The 25,226-nt window shown below is 46.6% G+C and overlaps 2 protein-coding genes across 2 annotated transcripts in view; one reads left to right on the forward strand and one right to left on the reverse strand.

Annotated features, from left to right (window-relative positions):
* Positions 1-25,226, reverse strand: part of LOC139254494 (zinc finger protein 850-like) — a 154,503-nt gene that overhangs the window by 40,635 nt on the left and 88,642 nt on the right. The gene's annotated exons all lie outside the window — the stretch shown is intronic.
* Positions 9,619-14,803, forward strand: LOC139254491 (zinc finger protein 229-like). Its single transcript, XM_070873706.1, has 2 exons — positions 9,619-9,863; positions 12,871-14,803. Exon 2 carries the CDS (start codon positions 13,206-13,208, stop codon positions 14,493-14,495), a length of 1,290 nt encoding a protein of 429 aa, XP_070729807.1. The 5' UTR covers positions 9,619-9,863; positions 12,871-13,205; the 3' UTR covers positions 14,496-14,803.

Consider the following 25,226-nt stretch of genomic DNA (forward strand, 5'->3'; position numbering starts at 1 on the left):
CAAGAGCTGTGGAACAATGGGGCATTTCCAATGAGTTTGCAGACGAGCTGCAAGCTCTGTGAAACCTGCTAACCACCACGTGGCAGAGGAAGATCGGTTCATGGTGGATCAAAGTAATTTTGAGCCTGAGAGAGGAGGCAGATGCTGAAGTACACGGGGTGCACACATTTTCGACGAAATGTCCACCTATAATTCTAAATGTAAAATTGAATGGCTTACCCATAGCCATGGAACTGGACACTGGCACTAGCCAATCCATCATGAGTAAAAAGATGTTTGAGAGACTGTGGTGCAACAAGGCACTCAGACCAGCCCTGAGCCCCATCCACACGAAACTGAGTATGTACACCAAAGAGCTTGTCACTGTCCTGGGCAGTGCCTTGGTCAAGGTCACCTACGTGGGCATGATGCACGAATTGCCAGTCAGCATTGTCCCGGGCGATGGCTCCACACTGCTTGGAAGGAGCTGGCTGGGCAAAATCCACTGGAACTGGGATGACATCTGAGCACTATCACATGTCGATGAGGCCTCATGTACCCAGGTTCTTAACAAATTTCCTTCCCTTTTTGAGCCAGGCATTGGAAACTTTTCCGGGGCGAAGGTGCAGATCCAATTGGCATGACCCATTCACCACAAGGCGCGAGCGGTGCCTCACATGATGAGGCAATGCGAGGGCATCATCGCCCCAGTGGAATTCAGCGAGTGGGCCAGCCCAATTGTTCCAGTACTCAAAAGTGATGGCACGGTCAGGATTTGCGGCGATTATAAAGTAACTATTAATTGTTTCCCGCTACAGGACTAATACCCGCTACCTAAGGCAGACAACCTATTTGCGATGCTGGCAGGAGGCAAGATGTTCACCAAGCTCGACCTGACTTCGGCTCACATGATGCAGGAGCTGGAGAAGTCTTCGAAGGGCCTCACCTGCATCAACACGCACAAGGGACTGTTCATCTACAACAGATACCCGTTTGGAATTCGGTCAGCTGCAGCGATCTTCCAGAGAAACATGGAGAGCCTACTCAAGTCGATACCATGCATGGTGGTTTTTCAGAACGACATATAGGTCATGGGTTGGGACACCATCGAGCTCCTACAAAACCTGGATTGGATCGCATAGGGCTGCAGTTGAAGAGGTCGAAATGCGTCTTCATGGCAACAGAAGTGGAGTTTTTGAGGAGAAAGATCGCAGCAGACGGCATTCGGCCCACAGACGCCAAGACAGAGGCCTATCAGGAACGCTCCCAGGCCACAGAACGTCATGGAGCTGCAATCGTTCCTGGGACTCCTCAACTATTTTCGTAACTTCCTACCAGGATTAAGCATCCTCTTAGAGCCCCTACATGTGTTATTGCATAAAGGTGAGAACTGGGTATGGGGAAAAAAATAAGTAATTGCTTTTGAGAAAGCCAGAAACATTTTATGCTCCAACAAGCTGCTTGTATTGTATAACCCGTGTAAAAGAATTGTGCTTGTGCTGCGTCAGCGTACGGAGTCGCCTGTGTATTACAACAAGCTAACATTGCAGGGAAGTGCAAAATGTCGCCTATGCCTCCAGGAGCTTTTCTAAGGCCGAGAGGTCCTACAGTATGATTGAGAAAGAGGCATTAGCGTGTGTGTTCGTGGTAAAGAAAATGCATCAATATCTGTTTGGCCTCAAATTTGAGCTGGAAACCGATCACAAGCCCCTCATATCCCTATTCGCTGAAAACAAGGGGATAAATACTAATGCCTCAGCCCGCATACAAAGGTGGGTACTCGCACTATCAGTGTATAACTATACCATCCGCCACAGGCCAGGCACCGAGAACTGTGCAGATGCTCTCAGCCAGCTACCATTGCCGACCACGGGGCTGGAAATTGCGCAGCCTGCAAACTTGTTGATGGTGGCACAGCCCGTAGACTTGTTGATAGTCATGACAGCATTTGAAAATAATAAATCACCTGTCACAGCCTGCCAGTTAGGACTTGGACCAGCCAAGATCCTCTGCTGTCCCTAGTAAAAAAAACTGTGTACTGCATGGGAGCTGGGCTAGCATCCCCGTTGAAATGCAAGAGCTAATCAAGCCATTCCAGTGGCAAAAGGACGAGTTGTCCATTCAGGCAGACTGCCTGTTGTGGGGTAACCGCATAGTGCTACCCAAAAAGGGCAGGGAGACGTTCATCTCGGATCTCCACAGCACACACCTGGGTATAGTAATGATGAAAGCAATAGCCAGATTCCACGTGTGGTGGCCCAGTATTGACTCTGACTTAGAGTCCTGTGTACGGCAATGCCGCGTGTGTGCTCAGTTGAGGCACCACTATGTTTGTGGTCCTGGCCCTCCAGACCATGGTCAAGAATCCATGTCGACTATGTGGGCCCGTTTCACGGTAAAATGTTCCTGGTGGTGGTGGATGCTTTTTCAAAATGGATTGAATGTGAAATAATGTTGGGAAGCACCGTCACCACCACCATTGAAAGCCTGAGGGCCATGTTTGCCACCCACGGCCTGCCTGACATACTGGTCAGTGACAACGGGCCATGTTTCACCAGTGCCGAATTTAAAGAATTCATGACCCGCAATGGGATCAAACATGTCACCTCGGCCCCGTTTAAACCAGCCTCCAATGGGCAGGCAGAGGGGCAGTACAAACAATCAAACAGAGCCTTAAACGAGTCACAGAAGGCTCACTCCAAACCCGCCTGTCCCGAGTACTGCTCAGCTACCGCACGAGACCCCACTTGCTCACGGGTGACCCCAGCTGAGCTACTCATGAAAAGGACACTTAAAACCAGACTCTCGCCGGTTCACCCCAACCTTTATGATCAGGTAGAGAGCAGGCGGCAGCAACAAAATGTAAACGATAGTGGCGGCACTGTGTCACGGGAAATTGATCTGAATGACTCTGTGTATGTGCTAAACTATGGACATGGTCCCAAGTGGATTGCGGGCACGGTGATAGCTAAAGAAGTGAGTATAGTGTTTGTAGTCAAACTAGACAATGGACAAATTTGCAGAAAGCACCTGGACCAAACGAGGCTGTAGTTCACAGACTGCCCTGAACAAACCACAGCAGACGCCACCTTTTTCGAGCCCACAACACACTAAGCACTCACCCTGGCCCCCGAGCTCAAAGGCCGCGAGCAGAGCCCGCCAACAAACCGCCAACCGCCCGCGCGCGCGCAGCACTCAGCCTGCAGCCAATGGCGAGGCGGCGCGGGGCACCAGCCCACACAGCGCGCGATGCTCCGCGCCAATCAGCGGCGGGGCCGAGGCACCAATCAATCAATCGGCGAACAATCCAGGGCGCGTGGTGCTGAAGGGAAAGTGTCTCTGGCGACACAAACAGAAGATGCTGGAAGTGTCCGCGGCTCAGGCAGCATCTGTGGGCAGCGTCAGAGGGGGCGGGGCCGCGGCCGTCCGTCACAACTGGAGAGTGCTGGGAAAGAATAAATCCTGAAGGAGCACTGAAAGGGGGAGGGGAGAAAGGACAACAGGGAAGGTCTGTGATAGGGGGAAAGGCAGGAGAGATTAGAGAGATAAAAGGGACGATGGGCCGAATTCAAATGGTACTGGCAGTAGTTAGAACAACATTAGTCAGGATAGGATGTGAATAGTGGGATAATGATCAGTGGCCATTAGAGACAAGAAAAAAAACAGGCTCGATGTGTGGAGACCATGAGAAATAGGAACAGGAGTGGGCCACCCGGACCCCGAGCCTGCTTCCCATTCAATAAGATCATGGTTGGTCTGATCATAGAGTCAGTTCCACTTTCCTGTTTGCTCCCCAGAACACTTTACTCACTTATCGCTCAAAAATCTGTCTATCTCCGCCTTAAATATATTCAATGACCCAGCCTCCACAGCTTTCTGGGGCAGAAGATTCACAGATTTACAACCCTCTGAGAGAAGAAATTCCTCCACATCTCAGTTTTATATGGGCGGCCACTTTTTCTGAGACTATGTCCACTAGATACAGAGAAAAGCTTGCTACACACGATCCCATCAAAAACTGCCAGGGCAGGTACAGCACGGATTAGACAGGAAGGTTTAAGCTGGGCATTCCAGAACTTGGGGCCTGGGCAACAGAAGGCACAGCCAACAAAGCCACCAGTGTTTGAACAATTATAATCAGGGATGCTCAGGAAGGCAGCTATCTTTTTGGCCGGGGTGTGGGGGTGGGGGGAGCAGATGTGGGGCTGGAGGAGTTTATAGAGCTAGGGAGGGGCGAGGCCATGGAGGGATTTGAAAATAAGTATTAGAATTTTGAACTCAAGGCATTGCTTAACAAAAGTCAGTGTAGGTCAGCGAGCAGAGGGGTGATAGGTGAGCAGGACTTGGTATGAGTTAGGACACGAGCAGCCGAGTTTTGGATCAACTACAGTTTATGTAGGGTAGAATGTGGGAGGAGTGTGTTGGAATTGTCAAGACCAGAAGTAACAAAGGCATGGATGAGGGCTTCAGCAGTGGATGAGCTGAGGCAAGAGCAGAGACGGGTGATGTTACAGAAGTGGAAATAGGCAATCTTAGTTATGATGTGGATATGTGGTCAAAAACTTATTTCAGGGTTAAGTATGACACCAAGGTTGCGAACAGACTGGTTCGGCGTCAGGCAGAAGTTGGGGAGAGGGATGGAATCAGTGACGAGGGAATGGAGTTTGTGGCAATAACAATTACAAATATCACGAAATTTCACAGGCTATCACGCGTAAAATGTGTGGATGAGTTTGTTAAATTCAATCGGTTCCAAAACCGGGTTAACTGATACAGAAAGTAACGGATTTCAAATCTTACATAGAAACATAGAAAACATAGAAAATAGGTGCAGGAGTAGGCCATTCGGCCCTTCGAGCCTGCACCACCATTCAATGAGTTCATGGCTGAACATGCAACTTCAGTACCCCATTCCTGCTTTCTCGCCATACCCCTTGATCCCCCTAGTAGTAAGGACTTCATCGAAATCCTTTTTGAATATATTTAGTGAATTGGCCTCAACAACTTTCTGTGGTAGAGAATTCCACAGGTTCACCACTCTCTGGATGAAGAAGTTTCTCCTTATCTCGGTCCTAAATGGCTTACTTCTTATCCTTAGACTGTGATCCCTGGTTCTGGACTTCCCCAACATTGGGAACATTCTTCCTGCATCTAACCTGTCTAAACCCGTCAGAATTGTAAACGTTTCTCTGAGATCCCCTCTCATTCTTCTGAACTCCAGTGAATACAAGCCCAGTTGATCCAGTCTTTCTTGACATGTCAGTCCCACCATCCCAGGAATCAGTCTGGTGAGCCTTCGCTGCACTCGCTCAATAGCAAGAATGTCCTTCCTCAAGTTAGGAGACCAAAACTGTACACAATACTCCAGGTGTGGCCTCACCAAGGCCCTGTACAACTGTAGTAACACCTCCCTGCCCCTGTACTCAAATCGCCTCACTATGAAGGCCAACATGCCATTTGCTTTCTTAACCACCTGCTGTACCTGTATGCCAACCTTCAATGACTGATGTAGCATGACACCCAGGTCTCGTTGCACTTCCCCTTTTCCTAATCTGTCACCATTCAAATAATAGTCTGTCTCTCTGTTTTTACCACCAAAATGGATAACCTCACATTTATCCACATTATACTTCATCTGCCATGCATTTGCCCACTCACCTAACCTATCCATGTCACTCTGCAGCCTCATAGCATCCTCCTCGCAGCTCACACTGCCACCCAACTTAGTGTCATCCGCAAATTTGGAGATACTACATTTAATCCCCTCGTCTAAATCATAAATGTACAATGTAAACAGCTGGGGCCCCAGCACAGAACCTTGCGGTACCCCACTAGTCACTGCCTGCCATTCTGAAAAGTCCCCATTTACTCCTACTCTTTGCTTCCTGTCTGCCAACCAGTTCTCAATCCACGTCAGCACACTACCCACAATCCCATGTAATTTAACTTTGCACATTAATCTCTTGTGTGGGACCTTGTCGAAAGCCTTATGAAATTCCAAATACACCACATGAACTGGTTCTCCCTTGTCCACTTGTTGTAGGCATTAGGCACCTGCTGAATATATCAAAACACTCGGCATTAGGCACCTGCTGAATATATCTAAACTCATTTCAGTTTAAAGTGGCCACATATAAAATGGCTGCCCAAGCATGATGGGTACTCAGTTAGTCAAGTAATGAACTACTGACTGAGGCTGACCGAGCAATGACCTAGTGAGGCCCACTACCAGGAATGCCTTGGATACAAGATAATTATAACGAACCTTTATAGTACACCGGTATAATCTGTGACTTCACACAGCCGAGCCCCGAGGAACAGAGATAAGGGGGGAACCTGCCTCACATAACGAGGTCATTAATCAGCCCGAGCTGACAAAAACCTAACATACAGCCCCTGAGATATCAGGAGAATTCTATTGGGTTAAAGAAACCTATACGTAATCTATAATCGTTGTGATTGGATTGTGTCCAGCCGAAGTGGGCTGAGTAACTGTAAAGAACTATTGTAAAACATATAAATATCGATGAGTTTCTTTGTTCATCGGAGAGAAGTGCCTGGATCCAGTCCTGAGGCTTCCTCCCCGCTAGTGAAAATAAAGGCCGCATTGGCATTGGAACCGACTCTGAGTGTTGAGTGATTCTTCAAAACATTCACACTAACACACTCAACTGGAAACATCCTCAAAAAATTCCAGAAGATTTGTCAAGCATGATTTCCCTTTCACAAATCCATGCTGACTTGGACCTATCATGTCACCTCTTTCCAAATGCGCAGCTATGACATCCTTAATAGTTGATTCCATCATTTTACCCACTACCGATGTCAGGCTGACCGGTCTATAATTACCTGTTTTTTCTCTCCCTCCTTTTTTGTAAAGTGGTGTTACATTAGCTACCCTCCACTTCATAGGAACTGATCCAGAGTCTATGGAATGTTGGAAAATGACTGTCAATGCATCCACTATTTCCAAGGGCACCTCCTTAAGTACTCTGGGATGCAGTCCATCAGGCCCTGGGGATTTATTGGCCTTCAATCCCATCAATTTGCCCAACACAATTTCCCGACCAATAAGGATTTCCCTCAGTTCCTCCTTCTTGCTAGACCTCTGACCTCTTTTATATCTGGAAGGTTGTTTGTGTCCTCCTTAGTGAATACCGAACCAAAGTACTTGTTCAAGTGGTCTGCCATTTCTTTGTTCCCCGTTATGACATCCCCTGATTCTGACTGCAGGGGACCTACGTTTGTCTTTACTAACCTTTTTCTCTTTACATATCTATCGAAACTTTTGCAGTCTGTCTTAATGTTCCCTGCAAGCTTCATCTCGGACTCTATTTTCCCTGCCCTAATCAAACCCTTTGTCCTCCTCTGCTGAGTTCTAAATTTCTCCCAGTCCCCGGGTTCGCTGCTATTTCTGGCCAATTTGTATGCCACTTCCTTGGCTTTAATACTATCCCTGTTTCCCTTGATAGCCACAGTTGAGCCACCTTCCCTTTTTTATTTTTACGCCAGACAGGGATGTACAGTTGTTGTAGTTCATCCATGCGGTCTCTAAATGTCTGCCATTGCCCATCCACAGTCAACCCCGTAAATATCATTCGCCAATCTATCCTAGCCAATTCACGCCTCATATATTCAAAGTTATCTTTCTTTAAGTTCTGGACCACGGTCTCTGAATTAACTGTTTCATTCTCCATCCTAATGTAGAATTCCACCATATTATGGTCACTCTTCTCCAAGGGGCCTCGCACAATGAGATTGCTAATTAATCCTCTCTCATTACACAACGCGCAGTCTAAGTTGGCCTCCCCCTAGTTGGTTCCTCGGCATATTGGTCTAGAGAACCATCCATAAAAGACTCCAGGAAATCCGCCTCCACTGCATTGCTACCGGGTTGGTTAGCCCAATCAATATGCAGATTAAAGTCGCCCATGATAACTGCTGTACCTTTATTGCACGCATCCCTAATTTCTTATTTGATGCTGCCCCCAACCTCACTACTACAGTTTGGTGGTGTGTACATAACTCCCACTAGCGTTTTCTGCCCTTTTGTATTCCGTAGCTCCACCCATACTGATTCCACATCATCCAAGCTAATGTCCTTCCTTACTATTGCGTTAATTTCCTCTTTAATCAGCAACGCCACCCCAGCTCCTTTTCCATTCTGTCTATCCTTCCTGAATGTTGAATACCCATGAATGTTGAGTTCCCAGCCTTGGTCACCCTGGAGCCATGTCTCCGTGATGCCAATTACATCATATCTGTTAACAGCTATCTGTGCAGTTAATTCGTCCACCTTATTATGAATACTCCTCACATTGAGGCACAGAGCCTTCAGGCTTGTCTTTCCAACACACTTTGCCCCTTAACAATTTTGCTGTAATGTGGCCCTTTTTGCTTTTTGTCTTAGGTTTCTCTGCCCTCCACTTTTACTTTTCTTCTTTCTACTCTTGAATCCTACTCCATTCATCTACACTCTCTGATTCCTGGTATTGTTGTTGATGTAAAAAAATTCTAAATTAATGACACTGCCCTCTGAACAGCACTTAAATACAATTGTTGACATTTACAATGGGTTTGCTTCTGCCCGCATTCTATTTCCCTCTGTCTCCCTGCATAGGTTCCCATCCCACAACCATATTAGTCTAACCCCTCCCCAACAGAACTAGCAAACACTCCCCCTAGGACATTGGTTCTGGTCCTTCCCAGGTGTAGATCAATTGTACTGGTCCCACCTTCCCCAGAACCGGTTCCAATATTCCAGGAATTTGAATCCCTCTCTTCTGCACCACTCCTTAAGTCACGTATTCCTCTGAGCTATCCTGCGATTCCTACTCTGACCAGCACGTGGCATTGGTAGCAATCCTGAGATTATGACCTTTGAGGTCCTACTTTTTAATTTAGCTCCTAGCTCCATAAATTCATCTTGTAGGACCTCAAACAGAACAAGTTTGGGGTTTATATGATAGAATACAAACTCGGTAAGAAGTGATATAAGTTAGATTAAGAAAAAGCACTAAAATGAAACATCAATTGGTCTCCTGCGATCACGGAGCAATAAAATATTCGAAACACTGTGTTTGAAACACAGATAATTTATTCAACATTTATACAGGGTATCAATTTCCAGCTCAGGTATAAGGGTTATTAAGATCATCAGAAATAAACAAGAGCTGCCAGAATGAACATGTTTCAGTGTCCAATGCAATCACAGTAAATCCTGTTCTATTCACAAATGCAGCCTTTCTCCTCAGCCCATTTAAAACTGAGATGAGGAGGAATTTCTTTTCTCAGAGGGTTGTAAATCTGTGGAATTCTCTGCCCCAGGGAGCCATGGGGGCTGGTTCATTGAATATATTTAAGGCGGAGATGGACAGATTTTTGAGCGATAAGGGAGTAAAGGGCTCTGGGGAGCGGGCAGGGAAGTGGAGCTGACTCTCTGATCAGGTCAGCCATGATCTTATTGAATGGGGAGCAGGCCCGGGGGTCCGGGTGGCCCACTCCTGCTCCAATTTCTCATGGTCTTATGCACACAGCATGCCCCGCGGGGAAGAATGTGCCGCACCCAGACTACAGGAGCTCAATGCGCAGGCGCGGATCCTGGGGGGCGGGGCTTTGGAGCATGTCCGGTGCGGGTAATGGCGGAGGCCACACGTTTTGGGAAGGCTCCTCAGAAGTGTCCTTTTCATCGGTACAGAGCGGAGTAATGAACGAGCGGGGAGCCGGAGAGGCTTCATAAACAACCGGTGCCCGCCGCAAGCCCGAAATAATAAGCGGAATATCGGCGGTTGCAGCTTCGGGGCTTTCTCCCGGTCACAGGCCCAGACTAACGGCGGACATTTGTGTGTAGGAAGTCAGGTTCAACGGTCTGCTATCTATATCCAGTGAGTAGCAAAGCGCATGTGCGGCCATGTTGGTGCAGGAAAAATGTGAATGATGTCAGTGTCTGGAACTGAACCAAGCAGTGTCTGGAACTGAACCAAGCCAGAGTCAGCACCTTCAGGGGAGGGGAACCAGTGAGTGTAGAACTGAACCCAGCCAGAATCGGTGGTGAAAACTGGAAGTGGAGGGGAAACTGTCTAGAACATAAGAAATTGGAGCAGGTGTAGGCCATTTGGCCCCTTGAGCCTGCTCCCCATTCAATAAAATAATTGCTGATCCGATCATGGATTAGGTTCCAATTCCCCGTCCGCTCCCCATAACCCTTTACTCCCTTATCGCTCAAAAATGTGCCTATCTTCACCTTAATTATGTGTAACTCTCCATCTTAATAAAGAATTCTACCATACTTTTGGTCACTCTTCCCCAAGGGGCCTTGCACAACAAGATTGCTAATTGGTCCTCTCTCATTACACATCACCCAGTCTAGGATGGCCAGCTCTCTAGTTGGTTCCTCGACATATTGGTCTCGAAAACCATCCCTAATACACACCAGGAAATCCTCCTCCAACGCATTGCTACCAGTTTGGTTAGCCCAATCAATATGTAGATTAAAATCGCCCATGATAACTGCTGTACCTTTATTGAACGAATCCCTAATTTCTTATTTGGTGCTGCCCCCAACCTCACTACTACTGTTTGGTGGTCTCCCACTAGCGTTTTCTGCTCTTTGGTATTCCGTAGCTCCATCCATACTGATTCCACATCATCCAAGCTAATGTCCTTCCTTACTATTGCGTTAATTTCCTCTTTAACCAGCAACGCCACCCCACCTCCTTTTCCATTCTGTCTATCCTTCCTGAATGTTGAATACCCCTGGATGGTGAGTTCCCAGCTTTGGTCACCCTGGAGCCATGTCTCCGTGATGCCAATTACATCATATCGGTTAACAGCTATCTGTGTAGTTAATTCATCCACCTTATTCCGAATACTCCTTGCATTGAGGCACAGAGCCTTCAGGCTTGTGTTTTTAACACACTTTGCCCCTTAAGAATTTTGCTGTAATTTGGCCCTACACTTTAACCGTCCTACACTTCAATCTATTTTCCCAGTCCACTTTTGCCCAATCTGCCCTCATACCTTTGTAGTCTCCATCATTTAAGCTTAGAACGCTGGTTTGAGATCCAAATTTCTCGCTCTCCATCTGAATTTGAAATTCAACCACGCTACGATCACTCATTCCAAGGGGCTCCTTTATTCGGAGATTGTTTATTAATCCTATCTCATTACACAGGACCAGATCTAAGATAGCCAGCACTTCAGAGGAGGAGCGAGAGAGGAAACCAGTTATTGTAGAACTGAACCCAGTCAGAGTCAGCAGCATCAGGGGAGGAGAGAGAGGGGAACCAGTGAATGTAGAACTGAACCCAGCCAGAGTCAGCATCCTCAGGGAAGGTGAGGAACCAGTGAGTATGGAACTGAACCCAGCCAGAGTCAGAACCTTCAGGGGCGGAGAGAGAAAGGAACGTGTGATTGAAGAACTGAACCCAGCCAGAGTCAGCACCATCAGGGGAGCAGAGAGTGGGAAACGTGTGATTGAAGAACTGGACCCAGCCAGAGTCAGCACCATCAGGGGAGCAGAGAGTGGGAAACATGTGATTGAAGAACTGGACCCAGCCAGAGTCAGCACCATCAGGGGAGCAGAGAGTGGGAAACATGTGATTGAAGAACTGAACCCAGCCAGAGTCACCACTATCAGGGGAGGGAGAGGGAGGGGAACCAGTGATTGTAGAACTGAACCCAGCCAGAGTCAGCACCATCAGGGGAGGGGAGGAAGGGGAACCAGTGAGTGTAGAACTGAACCCAGCCAGAGTCAGCATAAGAACATAAGAAGAAGTAGGCCATACGGCCCCTCGAGTCTGCTCCACCATTTAATACGATCATGGTTGAGCTGATCATGGACTCGGGTCCACTTCTCTGTCTGCTCCCCATAACCCCTTATTCCCTTATCGATTAAGAAATTGTCTTTCTCTGTCTTAAATTTATTCAATGAGCCAGCTTCCACAGCTCTCTGAGGCAGCGAATTGCACAGATTTACAACCCTTTGAGGGAAGATATTCCTCCTCATCTCAGTTTTAAATGGGTGGCCCCTTATTCTAAGTTTATGTCCTCTAGTTCTAGTCTCCCCTCTCAGTGGAAACACCCTCTCTGCATCCACCTTGTCAAGCTCCCTCACAATCTTATACGTTTCGATAAAATCACCTCTCATTCGTCTGAATTCCAATGAGTAGAGGCCAAACCTTCTCAACCTTTCCTCATAAGTCAACCCCCTCATCTCCGGAATCAACCTTGTGAACCTTCGCTGAACTGCCTCCAAAGCAAGTATCTCCTTTCTTAGATATGGAAACCAAAACTGTACGCAGTATTCAAGGTGTGGCCTCACCAATACCCCGTATAACTGTAGCAAGACTTCCCTGCTTTTATACAACATCCCCTTTGCAATAAAGACCATGATTCCATTGGCCTTCCTGTTCACTTGCTGTACCTGCATACTTACCTTTTGTGTTTCATGCAGCAGGACTCCCCAGGTCCCGCTGTACTGCAAATATTTCTCCATTTAAATAATAACATGCTCTTCGAATTTTTTTCTGCCAAAGCGCATAACCTCACACTTTCCAACATTTTACTCCATCTGCCAAATTTCTGCCCACTCACTTAGCCTGTCTGTGTCGTTTTGCAGGTTTTTTGTGTCCTCCTCGCACAGTACATTTCCTCCCATCTTGGCAACATTACACTCGGTCCCTTCATCCAATTCATTAATCTAGATTGTAAATAGTTGGGGGCCCAACACTGATTCCTGCAGCACCCCACTAGTTACTGATTGCCAAACTGAGAATTTATCCCGAATCTCTGTTTTCTGTCAGTTAACCAATCCTATCCATGCGAATATATTACTCCCAACCCCGTGAACTATTATCTTGTGCGGTAACCTTTTATTATCTCCTTTTACAGAATATTAGAAGGGAAGATTTTCAGACAGGAAACACAAACCAAACATCACGTCAAGATCTGACAAAGTCAATCGATTTATCAGGACCTGAATATCATCGGCCTATGAAAGTGGAAGGAGAAATGTTTGTCTGTTCTGTCTGTTGGAAAAGATTTCAAACATCAGTGTGACTGGAAAAGCACCGAGACACACACACCCGAGTGAGTGTTCCAGTGCACTGCCTGTGGAAAGAGCTTTAACCAATTAAACAGCCTGAAAAATCATCGCACCATTCACAGCGCGAAGAAACTGTAAACGTGTTGTGTGCGTGGGCGAGGCTTCAACCCATCGTCCAACCATGGAGAGTCACAAGGATACCCGCACCATGGAGAAACCGTGGAAATGTGGTGACTGTGGGAAGGTATTCAGATCACCATCTGAGCTGGAAATTCATCGACGCAGTCACACTGGGGAGTGGCCGTTCACCTGCTCAGAGTGTGGGAAGGGATTCACTCGATCATCCCACCTGCAGTCACACGAACGCACTCACACAGGGGCGAGGCCATTCACCTGCGCTGAGTGTGGGAAGGGATTTACTCAGTCATCCAACCTGCTGATACACATGCGAGTTCACACTGGGGAGAGGCCATTCCCCTGCTCAGAGTGTGGGAAGGGATTCACATGTTCAGCCGACCTGCTGAGACACCAGCGAGTTCACACTGGGGAGAGCCCGTTCACCTGCTCAGAGTGTGGGAAGGGATTCACTCGATCATCCGACCTGCTGATACACCAGCGAGTTCACACTGGGGAGAGGCCATTCACCTGCTCAGAGTGTGGGAAGGGATTCACTCGGTCATCCACCCTGCTGACACACCAGCGAGTTCACACTGGGGAGAGGCCATTCCCCTGCTCAGAGTGTGGGAAGGGATTCACATTTTCAGCCGACCTGCTGAGACACCAGCGAGTTCACACTGGGGAGAGGCCGTTCACCTGCTCAGAGAGTGGGAAGGGATTCACTGGGTCATCCCAACTTGTAGCTCACCGGCGAGTTCACACCGGGGAGAGACCGTTCACCTGCTCTGAATGTGGGAAGGGATTCACTTATTCATCCATCCTGCGGATACACCAGCGAGTTCACACTGAGGAGAGGCCATTCACTTGCTCTGAGTGTGGGAAGGGATTTACTCAGTCATCCAACCTGCTGAAACACCAGCGAGTTCACACTGGGGAGAGGCCATTCACCTGCTCTGAGTGTGGGAAGGGATTCACTCGGTCATCCACCCTGCTGGCACACCAGCGAGTTCACACTGGGGAGAGGCTATTCACCTGCTCAGAGTGTGGGAAGGGATTCACTCGGTCATTCAACCTGCTGATACACATGCGAATTCACACCGGGGAGAGGCCATTCACCTGCTCTGAGTGTGGGAAGGGATTCACATGTTCAGTCGACCTGCTGAGACACCAGCGAGTTCACACTGGGGAGAGGCCGTTCACCTGCTCAGAGTGTGGGAAGGGATTCACTCGGTCATCCACCCTGCTGACACACCAGCGAGTTCACACTGGGGAGAGGCCATTCACCTGCTCAGAGTGTGGGAAGGGATTCACTCAGTCATCCCACCTGCTGACACACCAGCGAGTTCACAAGTGACTGCAGGGGTTGGAATCTGCTGTTATTACTGCTGTTAATCACATCCTGACTGAACCATGTTCATTCTGACAGTTGGGATTTGTTTCTGCTGATGTTAATAACCCTATAACTGGGCTGGACTTTAATATTCTGGATATATTGCTGATTGTGTTCTCGGGGCTGCAGTGTCCATTTAAGAAACACGGTGTGTTGTTTTTCCCCTTAATTCAGCGACTCTCAACAGAAAGTTAGTTTGCAATAAAATTATGAACTTTTACTTTAATCCTAAATTGATCTTTGGTACAAAATCTGCAATAGCGTGTGAAAGTTTCGACTGAATAAAATGTCCAATTAGAAAGAGCTTACTGACAATGCTTACTGACTTGCACATTACACACAGTGGCCCCTCCATTATCCACCAGAAAGAAGGGGAATCGGAATTGGTGGGGAATCCGTGTCCCCAAATGCTGCCCCTCCCATCTGGTGCAGCAATCCCCAAGGCACGGGAATAGAGACAAGTCCAGAGCAAAACTGTGTGCAGTACTCCAGGTGTGGTATTGCCAATGCCCTGTACAGGTGTAGCAGGACTTCCCTACTTTCATACTCCATCCTCCTTGCAATAAAGGCCAGCATTCCATTTGCCTTCCTGATTACTTGCTGTATTTGAATGCTAACTTTTTGAGTTTCATGTAGAAGAACTTCCAGATCCCTCTGTACTACAGCATTTTGCAATAGTCCCCATTTAAATAATTTTGTTTTTTCTTTTTCCTACCAAAGGGGATAACCTGACATTTTACCACATTATGGTCCATCTGCCAGATTTTTTCTCGTTATAGAAACATAGAAAATAGGTGCAGGAGTAGGCCATTCAGCCCTTCGAGCCTGCACCACCATTCAATGCTTTCTCCCAATACCCCTTGATCCCTTTAGCTGTAAGAGCCACATCTAACTCCTTTTGAATATAACGAACTGGCCTCAACAACTTTCTGTGGTAGAGAATTCCACAGGTTCACAATTCTCTGAGTGAAGAAGTTTCTCCTCATCTCAGTCTTAATTGGCTTACCCCTTGTCCTTAGACTGTGACCCCTGTTTCTGGACTTCCCCAACTTCCGGAACATTCTTCCTGCATCTAACCCGTCCAATCCCGTCAGAATTTTATGTTTATGAGATCCACTCTTATTCTTCTAAATTCCAGTGAATATAAGCCTCGTTGATCCAGTCTTCATATGTCAGTCCTGCTATCCCAGGAATCAGTCTGGTGAACCTTCGCTGCACTCCCTCAATAGCAAGAATGTCCATCCTCAGATTAGGAGACCAAAACTGTACACAATATTCAAGGTGTGGCCTCACCAAGGCCCTGTACAACTGCAGTAAGACTTCCCTGCTATACGCAAATCCTCTCGCTATGAAGGCCAACATGCCATTTGCCTTCTTCACTGCCTGCTGTACCTGCATGCCAACTTTTAATGACTGATGTACCATGACACCCAGATCTCGATGTACCTTCCCTTTTCCTAATCTGTCACCATTCAGATAATATTCTGCCTTCATGTTTTTGCCACCAAAGTGGATAACCTCACATTTATCTACATCATACTGCATCTGCCATGCATTTGCCCACTCATGCAACCTGTCCAAGCCACCCTGCAGCCTCTTAGAATCCTCCTCACAGCTCACACTGCCACCCAGCTTAGTGTCATCCGCAAACATGGAGAGATTACATTCAATTCCTTCGTCTAAATCATTAATGTATATTGTAAATAGCTGAGGTCCCAGCACTGAACCTTGCGGTACCCCATTAGTCACCACCTGCCATTCTGAAGAGGACCCATTTATGCCTACTCTTTGCTTCCTGTCTGCCAACCAGTTCTCCATCCACATCAATACATTACCCCCAATACCATGTGCTTTAATTTTGCACACTAATCTCTTTTGTGGGATCTTGTCAAAAGCCTTTTGAAAGTCCAAATACACCACATCCACTGGCTCTCCCTTGTCCACTCTACTTGTTACATCCTCAAAAAATTCTAGAAGATTTGTCAAGCATGATTTCCCTTTCATAAATCCATGCTGACTTGGACCGATCCTGTCACTGCTTTCAAAATGTGCTGCTATTACATCTTTAATAATTGATTCCAACATTTTCCCCACAACTGATGTCAGGCTAACCGGTCTCTAATTTGGTTTTCTCGCTCACTTTTTTAAAAAGTGGTATTACACTCGTTACCCTTAAATCCATAGGAACTGATCCAGAGTTGATAGAATGATGGAAAATGACCATCAATGCATCCACTATTTCTAGGGCCATTTCCTTAAGTACTCTGGGATGCAGTCTATCAGGCCCTGGGGATTTATTGGCTTTCAATCCCATAAATTTCCGTAACACAATTTCCTGACTAATCAGGATTTCCTTCAGTTCCCCCTTCTTGCTAGACCCTTGGTCCCCTAATATTTCTGAAAGGTTATTTGTGTCTTCCTTAGTGAAGACAGAACCAAAGTATTTGTTCAATTGGCCTGCCATTTCTTTGTTCCCCATTATAAATGTACCTGATTCTGACTGCAAGCGACCTACGTTTTTTTCACTAATCTTTTTCTCTTCACATATCTATAGAAGTTTTTGCAGTCAGTTTTTATGTTTCCTGCAAGCTTCCTCTCATACTCTATTCTTTCTCTCAGATGTTGCCTGACCTGCTGAGATTTCCAGCAGTTTGTTATTATTTCAGATTTCAGCATCTGCAGTATTTTCCTTTTGTATTAAGAAAGAAAGACTTGCATTGATATAGCGCCTTTCATGTCCACCAAACGTCTCAAATGCTTTACAGCCAATGAAGTACTTTTGAGTGTAGTCATTGTTGTAATGTTGGAAACATAGCAGCCAATTTGAACACAGCAAGCTCCCACAAACAGCAATGTGATAAATGACCGGATACCCTGTCCATGTTATATTGGAAGATCGGGATATGTTATGGCAGGTCGGAGCAGAAAAGGAGCAGCGTGCGGCACGGGCCAGCCCACACTGCGATATGTGTGCGCACTAGGTCCATGCAGCAGAGCTGGTCTCCAGTCGTCCTGGTTAATCCTCGCCACTGGACCAAGACCTTGCTCTGTCAAGCCCATGTGGTGGCTTCTGTGCAACGGCCACCACACGTTAAAAAAATCCATGCACAGGCATCTTCCACCCTTCGGGATGTAGTTCGGGACATCCAGTATTTTGCCAATGACCGATGATTCCACATCATCCAAGCTAATGTCCTTCTTACTATTTTGTTAATCTCCTCTTTAACCAGTAACACTACCCCACTTCCTTTTCCTTTCTGTCTATCCTTCCTGAATATTGAATACCCCTGGATGTTGAGTTACCAGCCTTGGTCACCCTGGAGTCATGTCTCCGTAATCCCAATTACATCCTATCCATTAACAGCTATCTGTGCCTTATTATGAATGCTCCTCACATTGAGACACAGCCTTCAGACTTGTTTTTTTAACACTCTTTGTTCTTTTAGAATTATGTTGTAATGTGGCCCTTTTTGATTTTTGCCTTTGATTTCTCTGCCCTCCACTTTTCCTTATCTCCTTTCTACCTTTTGCTTCTGCCCCCATTTTACTCTGTCTCCCTGCATAGATTCCCATCCCCCTGCTGTATTAGTTTAAACCCACCCCAACAGCACTAGCAAACACTCCCCCTAGGATATCAGTTCCGGTCCTGCCCAGGTGCAGACCGGTTGTCATGGTCCCACCTCCCCCAGAACCGGTTCCAATGTCCCAGGAATTTGAATCCCTTCCTCTTGCACCATTCCTCAAGAAACTTATTCATCTTAACTATCCCGGTATTTCTACTCTGACTAGCACGTGGTACTGGTAGCAATCCTGAGATTACTATCTTTGAGGTCCTACTTTTTAATTTAACTCCTAGCTCCCTAAATTTAGCTTGTTGGACCTCATCCCATTTTGTACCTATATCGTTGGTACCTCATTATCCTATCCATATCCCTTTCTAGATTATTTGCATCTTCCTCACAACTTGGTTTCTCACCTATCTTTGTATCATCAACAAATTTGACTGTGTTGCACTTGGTCCCTTCATCCAAGTCATTAATATAAATTGTAAATAGTTGCGGTCCCAGCACTGATCCCTGCAGCACCTCACTAGTTACAGTTTGCCAACCGGAAAATGACCCATTTATACCGACTCTCTGTTTTCTGTTACTTAGCCAATCCTCTATCCATTCTGATATATTACCCCCAACCCCGTGAGCTCTTACCTTGTGTAATAACCTTTTGTGTGGCACCTTATCGAATGTTTTCTGGAAATGCAAATATACAATTCAACTGGTATTCCTTTATGCACTCTGCTCATTACATCGCCAAGCAACTCCAGAAAATGTATCAACCATGATTTCCCTTTCATAAAACCATGCTGACTCTGCTGGACTGCAACATGATTTTCTAAATGTCCTGCTACTAATTCGTTAATGATGCATTCCAGTATTTTCCCACTGAGATGGTAGGCTAACTGGTCTATGGTTTCCTGCTCTCTGCCTCCCTCCTCACTTGAATAGGGGTGTTACATTTGCAGTTTTCCAGTCTGCTGGGACCTCTCCAGAATTCAGGGAATTTTGGCAGATTACAACCAGTGCATCCACTATTTCTGCAGCCACTTCTTTTAAGACCTTAGGATGCATGCTATCAGGTCCGGGGGATTTGTCCACCTTTAGTCCCATTTGTTTGCTGAGTACTTTATCTCTAGTGATAGTGACTGTTTTAAGTCGCCCCATCACCCCACCCTCACCACCGCAATAGCTCCTTGATTATCAACTGTTGGGATGTTTTTAGTGTCCTCTACCGTGAAGAACAAGACAAAATATGTGTTCAAAATCTATGCCATTTCCATGTTTCCCGTTATTAATTCTTCAGTCTCATCCTCTAAGGGATAACGTTTACTTTAGCTACTCATTTCCTTTTTCTATACCCGTAGAAGCTCTTACTGGCTGTTTTTATATTTCTTGCTAGTTTGTTCTCATGCTATCTTTTCTGTCTTTATCATTTTTTTGTCGTCCTTTGCTGGTTTCTAAAAAATTCCCAATCTTCTGGCCTTCCACTGTCTTTCACAACATTATATCAGACAGGAGAGGATTGGTGCCAGTGACTGTGGGGTTGGTTTATATCAGACAGGAGAGGATTGGTGACATGTAATCATAGCAGTTTACAACACAGAACGAGGCCATTAGACTCATCATGTCTGTGTGGCCGAAAAAGAGCTATCCAGCCTAATCACACTTTCCAGCTCTTGGTCCGTAGCCCTGTAGGTTAACGCACTTCCAGTGCATATCCAAGCACTTTTGTAAATGCGATGAGGGTTTCTGCCCCTACTATTCTTTCAGGCAGTAAGTTCCAGGCTCCCACCTCCCTCTGGAGGTTATGCTAGAACTGTGTAAAACACTAGTTAGGACATAGCTGGAGTACTCACACAGTTCTGCTCATTACATCACCCTATTGTGCCAGCTCAGGCTCACCCTATTGGGCAATCCCGGGCTCATCCTATTGGGCCAGCATGGGCTCACTTTATTGGGCCAGCCCGGGCTCACCCTATTGGGCCAGCACAGAAGACCCAGCGGAGAAAATCAGCAGCTCATTGAGTTTATTCTCACTCTGCGCACAGCGGGTGCAGAACTGAACCCAACCTTGTAAGCTGGCAATGCATCGTCACAGTCACACTGGGGAGAGACTGCTCACCTGCTCTGAGTGTGGGAAGGGATTCACTCATTCATCCGACCTGCTGAGACAGCAGCGAGTTCACAAGTGACTGCAGGGGTTTGTTTCTACTGTTATTGCTGCTGTTAATCACTTCTTAACTGAATCGTGTTCATTCTATCATTTAGGGATTGTTTCTGCTGATGTTAATAACCCCTATAATTGGGCTGGAGTTTAATATTTTGTTATTTCAAATAATAGAGTGTGTCGATATTTGATGACTCCAAAATAAGAAGAGACTAATTGACATCCTGTTACTGACTGCTCCATTTTGGGCCTTTTCTCCTCTCTAACTCTGGATTATTTTAGTTCTTATACCTTCAGTTACTCTCAGGGGCAAGTCCCAGTTTCCCATACCTTCCAGAGTTGATGATCTCGCCCTGGTATTCAGCGAGGTGTTGATAACACGCCCAGGATCACTAAACATAAAACCCAGTCTGTTAATCACCTTCAGATACTGGACTTAGCATGTGCCCCACAGTATCTCTCTCACCTTCGATGTGTGAAACTCTTTTAGAGTCTACCTGCAAAACATAAATATTAAACTGTGCCACCCGACCTGGGTGACACACCAGACATTTACAAGGCCTTTTTTCCCTTTTTTTGGTTTTTTTTTTTGTGTTTTTTTGGGTTTTTTTGGGGGTTTTTTTTGGGCACTAAAATCACAATTTCTCCGGTGCCCCCTATAAAAGGGAAGGGGACACTAAAAGCACCGGCAATTAAAACAAATTAAACTTTAAAATGTAAAATCAAATTAAAATTTGGTTGCCGGGCGTGATGATGCACTCCAGTCCCTCCGGTGCCCACCTCTCGCGGAAGGCCGCGAGCGTACCGGTGGACACCGCGTGCTCCATCTCCAAGGACACCCTGGACCGGATGTAAGAGCGGAAGAGAGGCAGGCAGTCAGGTTGAACGACCCCCTCGACCGCCCGCTGCCTGGACCGGCTGATGGCACCCTTGGCCGTGCCCAGGAGCAGTCCTACGAGGAGGCCTTCGGACCTACCCGCTCCCCTCCGCACAGGGTGCCCAAAGATCAGGAGAGTGGGCCTGAAGTGCAGCCAGAATTTCAGGAGCAGCCCCTTCAAATAGTGGAACTCGATGTGTGAAACTCTTTTTGGAGTTCACCTGCAAAAACATAAAACATGTATCCGTGCCACCCGACCTGGATGACACACACAAGACATTTACAAGGCCCCTTTTTTATTTATTTTTTTGTGTTTTTTTTTTTGGGGCACTAAAATCAAATTTTTCCTTTTTCCAGTGCCCCCTATAAAAGGAGAGGGGACACTAAAAGCACCGGCAATTAAAACAAATTAACTTTAAAACGTAAAATCAAATTAAAATTTGGTTGCCGGGCGTGATGATGCACTCCAGTCCCTCCGGTGCCCACCTCTCGCGGAAGGCCGCGAGCGTACCGGTGGACACCGCGTGCTCCATCTCCAAGGACACCCTGGACCGGATGTAAGAGCGGAAGAGAGGCAGGCAGTCAGGTTGAACGACCCCCTCGACCGCCCGCTGCCTGGACCGGCTGATGGCACCCTTGGCCGTGCCCAGGAGCAGTCCTACGAGGAGGCCTTCGGACCTACCCGCTCCCCTCCGCACAGGGTGCCCAAAGATCAGGAGAGTGGGCCTGAAGTGCAGCCAGAATTTCAGGAGCAGCCCCTTCAAATAGTGGAACTCGATGTGTGAATGGAGCATTACGCCTCCAAACCTGGTTTCAATTTGTATTTGAATCCACTCAGCAAACATATTTTTAAAAATACGTACATGTAAACCGATCACATCAAATAATTGGCAAAGATTTAGAGTCAACAAGATGAATAAGTAAACAAATTACGGCCCAATAAACCAGCTCTATATTCACAGGAGAAAGTCTGTTATCTAACTCCTCGAATGTCAGTTGGTGAGATGAGCGACTGAATCACTTTCCATGTACAACACCATCCATTCCCACTGTCCCCACATTTACAGTGTTGAGTCAGGTGGGTACACGAGTCTCACAGACTGAACGATTGGTTGAAGGTGTATCCACACACACAACATGTGTCCTGTTTCTCCCCGCTGTGATTGGTGTTTTAACAAAGGCTGATGATAAGGTGATCCTGATCAATCTGGGAATCTGTCAAATCTTGAGGCGATGTTTGGATTGAGTTTCCCAGCTGCAGATCCTCCCCTTCTAATACCCTGCAAATAAATGGTGCTTACAAACATTGTTACTTTAAATACAGGATAGAAATTCAGAACAGACAATTCTAGATTCTACAGAACATTCTGTCCCCTCCTGTCCCCCCTAAGCTGTAAATTCCTTATTCTAGACACTCTCCCTCCATCCTCACTGTCTAAATTCAACATTCCTTTCATCGTCTGAGATTTATTATCTCCAGAAAGTGCTGAATCTGGCTGGGTGCAATTCCACAGACATTAGTTAACCTCTAGTGCCTCACCGTCACTCGACTCAGTGAGTGCCAGCTCTACTATGGTAGGCATCACAGCTTCAAATCCTGTCCTCAAATGACATCCACACACTTCACAGTTGAGGTCACTGGATCGGTACGAATCGTAGGGACACTGGCTGATTTTTACTCATATTTAGCCCAGTGGTACTGAGGACAATTATAATCCCTGAACTGCTGCCTTGGCTGAGATCAACTCACCCTATTGGTCAATCCTGGGCTCATCCTATTGGGCCAGCATGGGCTCACTCTATTGGGCCAGCCCGGGCTCACCCTATTAGGCCAGCACAGAAGACCCAGCGGAGAAAATCAGCAGCTCATTGAGTTTATTCTCACTCTGCGCACAGCGGGTGCAGAACTGAACCCAACCTTGATCATGGATCGAACTTGAGAACTTCCCCAGTCAGTATTGCAGTGTTCTAAAATTTGGGGTGTTGGGGGAGGGTTAGAACAGAATATTTTGAAACAAATTTGACTCCACCTTTAACCAACACCTTCATCACACTGCACAATTCTAAAATCTTTCCAAATTATACAAGTGGATCATCAAAAACAGTGAGACATTTTAGAAAGGCTCAAGTCACTGAAATAGACAGCTTGACAATCACTGCATAGTACAGAAAGGAGCGACTGTTGATGGGAGCTCTGTTAGTGAAGTCCTCCGACACCCCAAGATAAACTGGACTGTCTCTTTAACTATAATGAGGCAGAGAAAGGGGAGTCCCTGCCCCTTTAAATATCTGCCCCATTCCCCCAGGCAGTGGGAGGAGGAACAGCGCGCAGTCTCTTTATATCCTGACCCAGCAAGCACTGGATGGGCTGAAGAACATAGAATGTGGATCGCATCAGGTTACGCAGAACTGAAACGAGCACACAAAGTCTATATATATATATCACAGCATATATATATATGTATAGCATATATATATTTTTTCTTATATATAGTGTTTGTGTATACAAAGCACATCATTTTTAATGTTTGCTAGTCAATTCCAGAGATAAATTATCTTCACCAATTATTTTCCAGCATTTTATTTCCATTTTGTTTACAATGTAATTGCAGAGTGTTTAATACCTTTACCATTTATTGATAACCCATTGTCTTGTGTGCTCTTGTTTAGAAAATGATGTCACACTGACCATTCTGTTACCAAGGTGACCATGTCTGTCCGCAGTATTCAGTGGGAAAGGGGATTAAATCACACTGAGGATAATGAGCAGCCCTCCACCAGTCTCGGAGCTTTATTGTCCAGTGATCACCTCACCATCACACAGAAGCTCCTGAGATTTACCCCCAGTGTGGATCATTGGTGTAAGTGATGGTCAAAATGAAATTGTATGTGTGAAATAGGAGTTGGGGTGAAGGAGGGGTTGGGGTGAGGGGGAGGTTGGAGAGTAGGTGTGAGGGGGGTTGCAGAGTAGGAGTAAGGGGGGTTGGGGTGAAGGAGTGAAGGAGGGGTTGGGGTGAGGGGGGTTGGGGTGAGGGAGTGAAGGAGGGGTTGGGGTGAGGGGGGTTTGGGTGAGGGGGTGAAGGAGGGGTTGGGGTGAGGGGGGTTGGGGTGAGGAAGTGAAGGAGGGGTTGGGGTGAGGGGGTGAAGGAGGGGTTGGGGTGAGTGGGGTTGGGCTGAGGGGGGTTGGGGTGAGGGGGGTTGGGGTGAGGAGGTGAAGGAGGGGTTGGGGTGAGGGGGGTTGGGGTGAGGGGGTGAAGGAGGGGTTGGGGTGAGGGGTTTGGGGTGAGGGGTGAAGGAGAGGTTGGGGTTAGGAGTTGGGGAGTAGGGGTGGCTGATGTGCAACCACACGTTAAAAAATCCATGCACAGACATCTTCCACCCTTCAGGATGTCGTTCGGGATCCGGAATATTAGGTCCTTCATTGAAACAGCCGTGAACTCATCCCTTTTCGGCATGGAAGTAAGTCATCCTCATTTCGAGGGACTGTCGATGATGATGATGATGGTGCAAAGTTACTGAGAGGGTCCTTTAATATGGAAATAACTTCAAGGTGTAAACGACTTTGATCTTTGCTGGAACAAAAAGAAGAACTCCAGTTATGTTCAACTTCTTATCTGCAGTAATGGATCTTGAATACCACAGCATGGTGACAAAATTGAATGTAAGACTTTTTGAAAAAAATGCCTGGAATGAATAATTTGGAATCATGTGTTATCTTCCACGACAGATTGCTCGAGAGGGAAGATAAAGAACTTGCAGCAAACACATTGCAGATACCTTTTGTATTGTTCAATCACAAAGGCTGGACACAGGTTTGTGTGAAAATAAAATTGACTATCTAAATAGATAGGAGTTGCTGCTCAAGCATTCGGGAAGGGAAATGTAATCCATATAACCTAAGTTTGAGCTGTGGAGGGAAGAACTCTCACAGAGCGGTGCTATTTTTCCTTTTGTTTTTTTTTGCAGAAGCAAGTGGAAGCGAGGTCGCAGGATGAAATATCGCAGCCAGCAAGGTCCAGGTGAATGAGGGAAGGCGAGTGTGCCTAGAATGCTGGGGAATCATCGTTGACCTTCATTCTTCCTGGTTAAGCAACGCC

Source organism: Pristiophorus japonicus, unplaced genomic scaffold (assembly GCF_044704955.1).
Source record: "Pristiophorus japonicus isolate sPriJap1 unplaced genomic scaffold, sPriJap1.hap1 HAP1_SCAFFOLD_553, whole genome shotgun sequence".
In the NCBI taxonomy this organism is placed as follows: Eukaryota; Metazoa; Chordata; class Chondrichthyes; family Pristiophoridae; genus Pristiophorus; species Pristiophorus japonicus.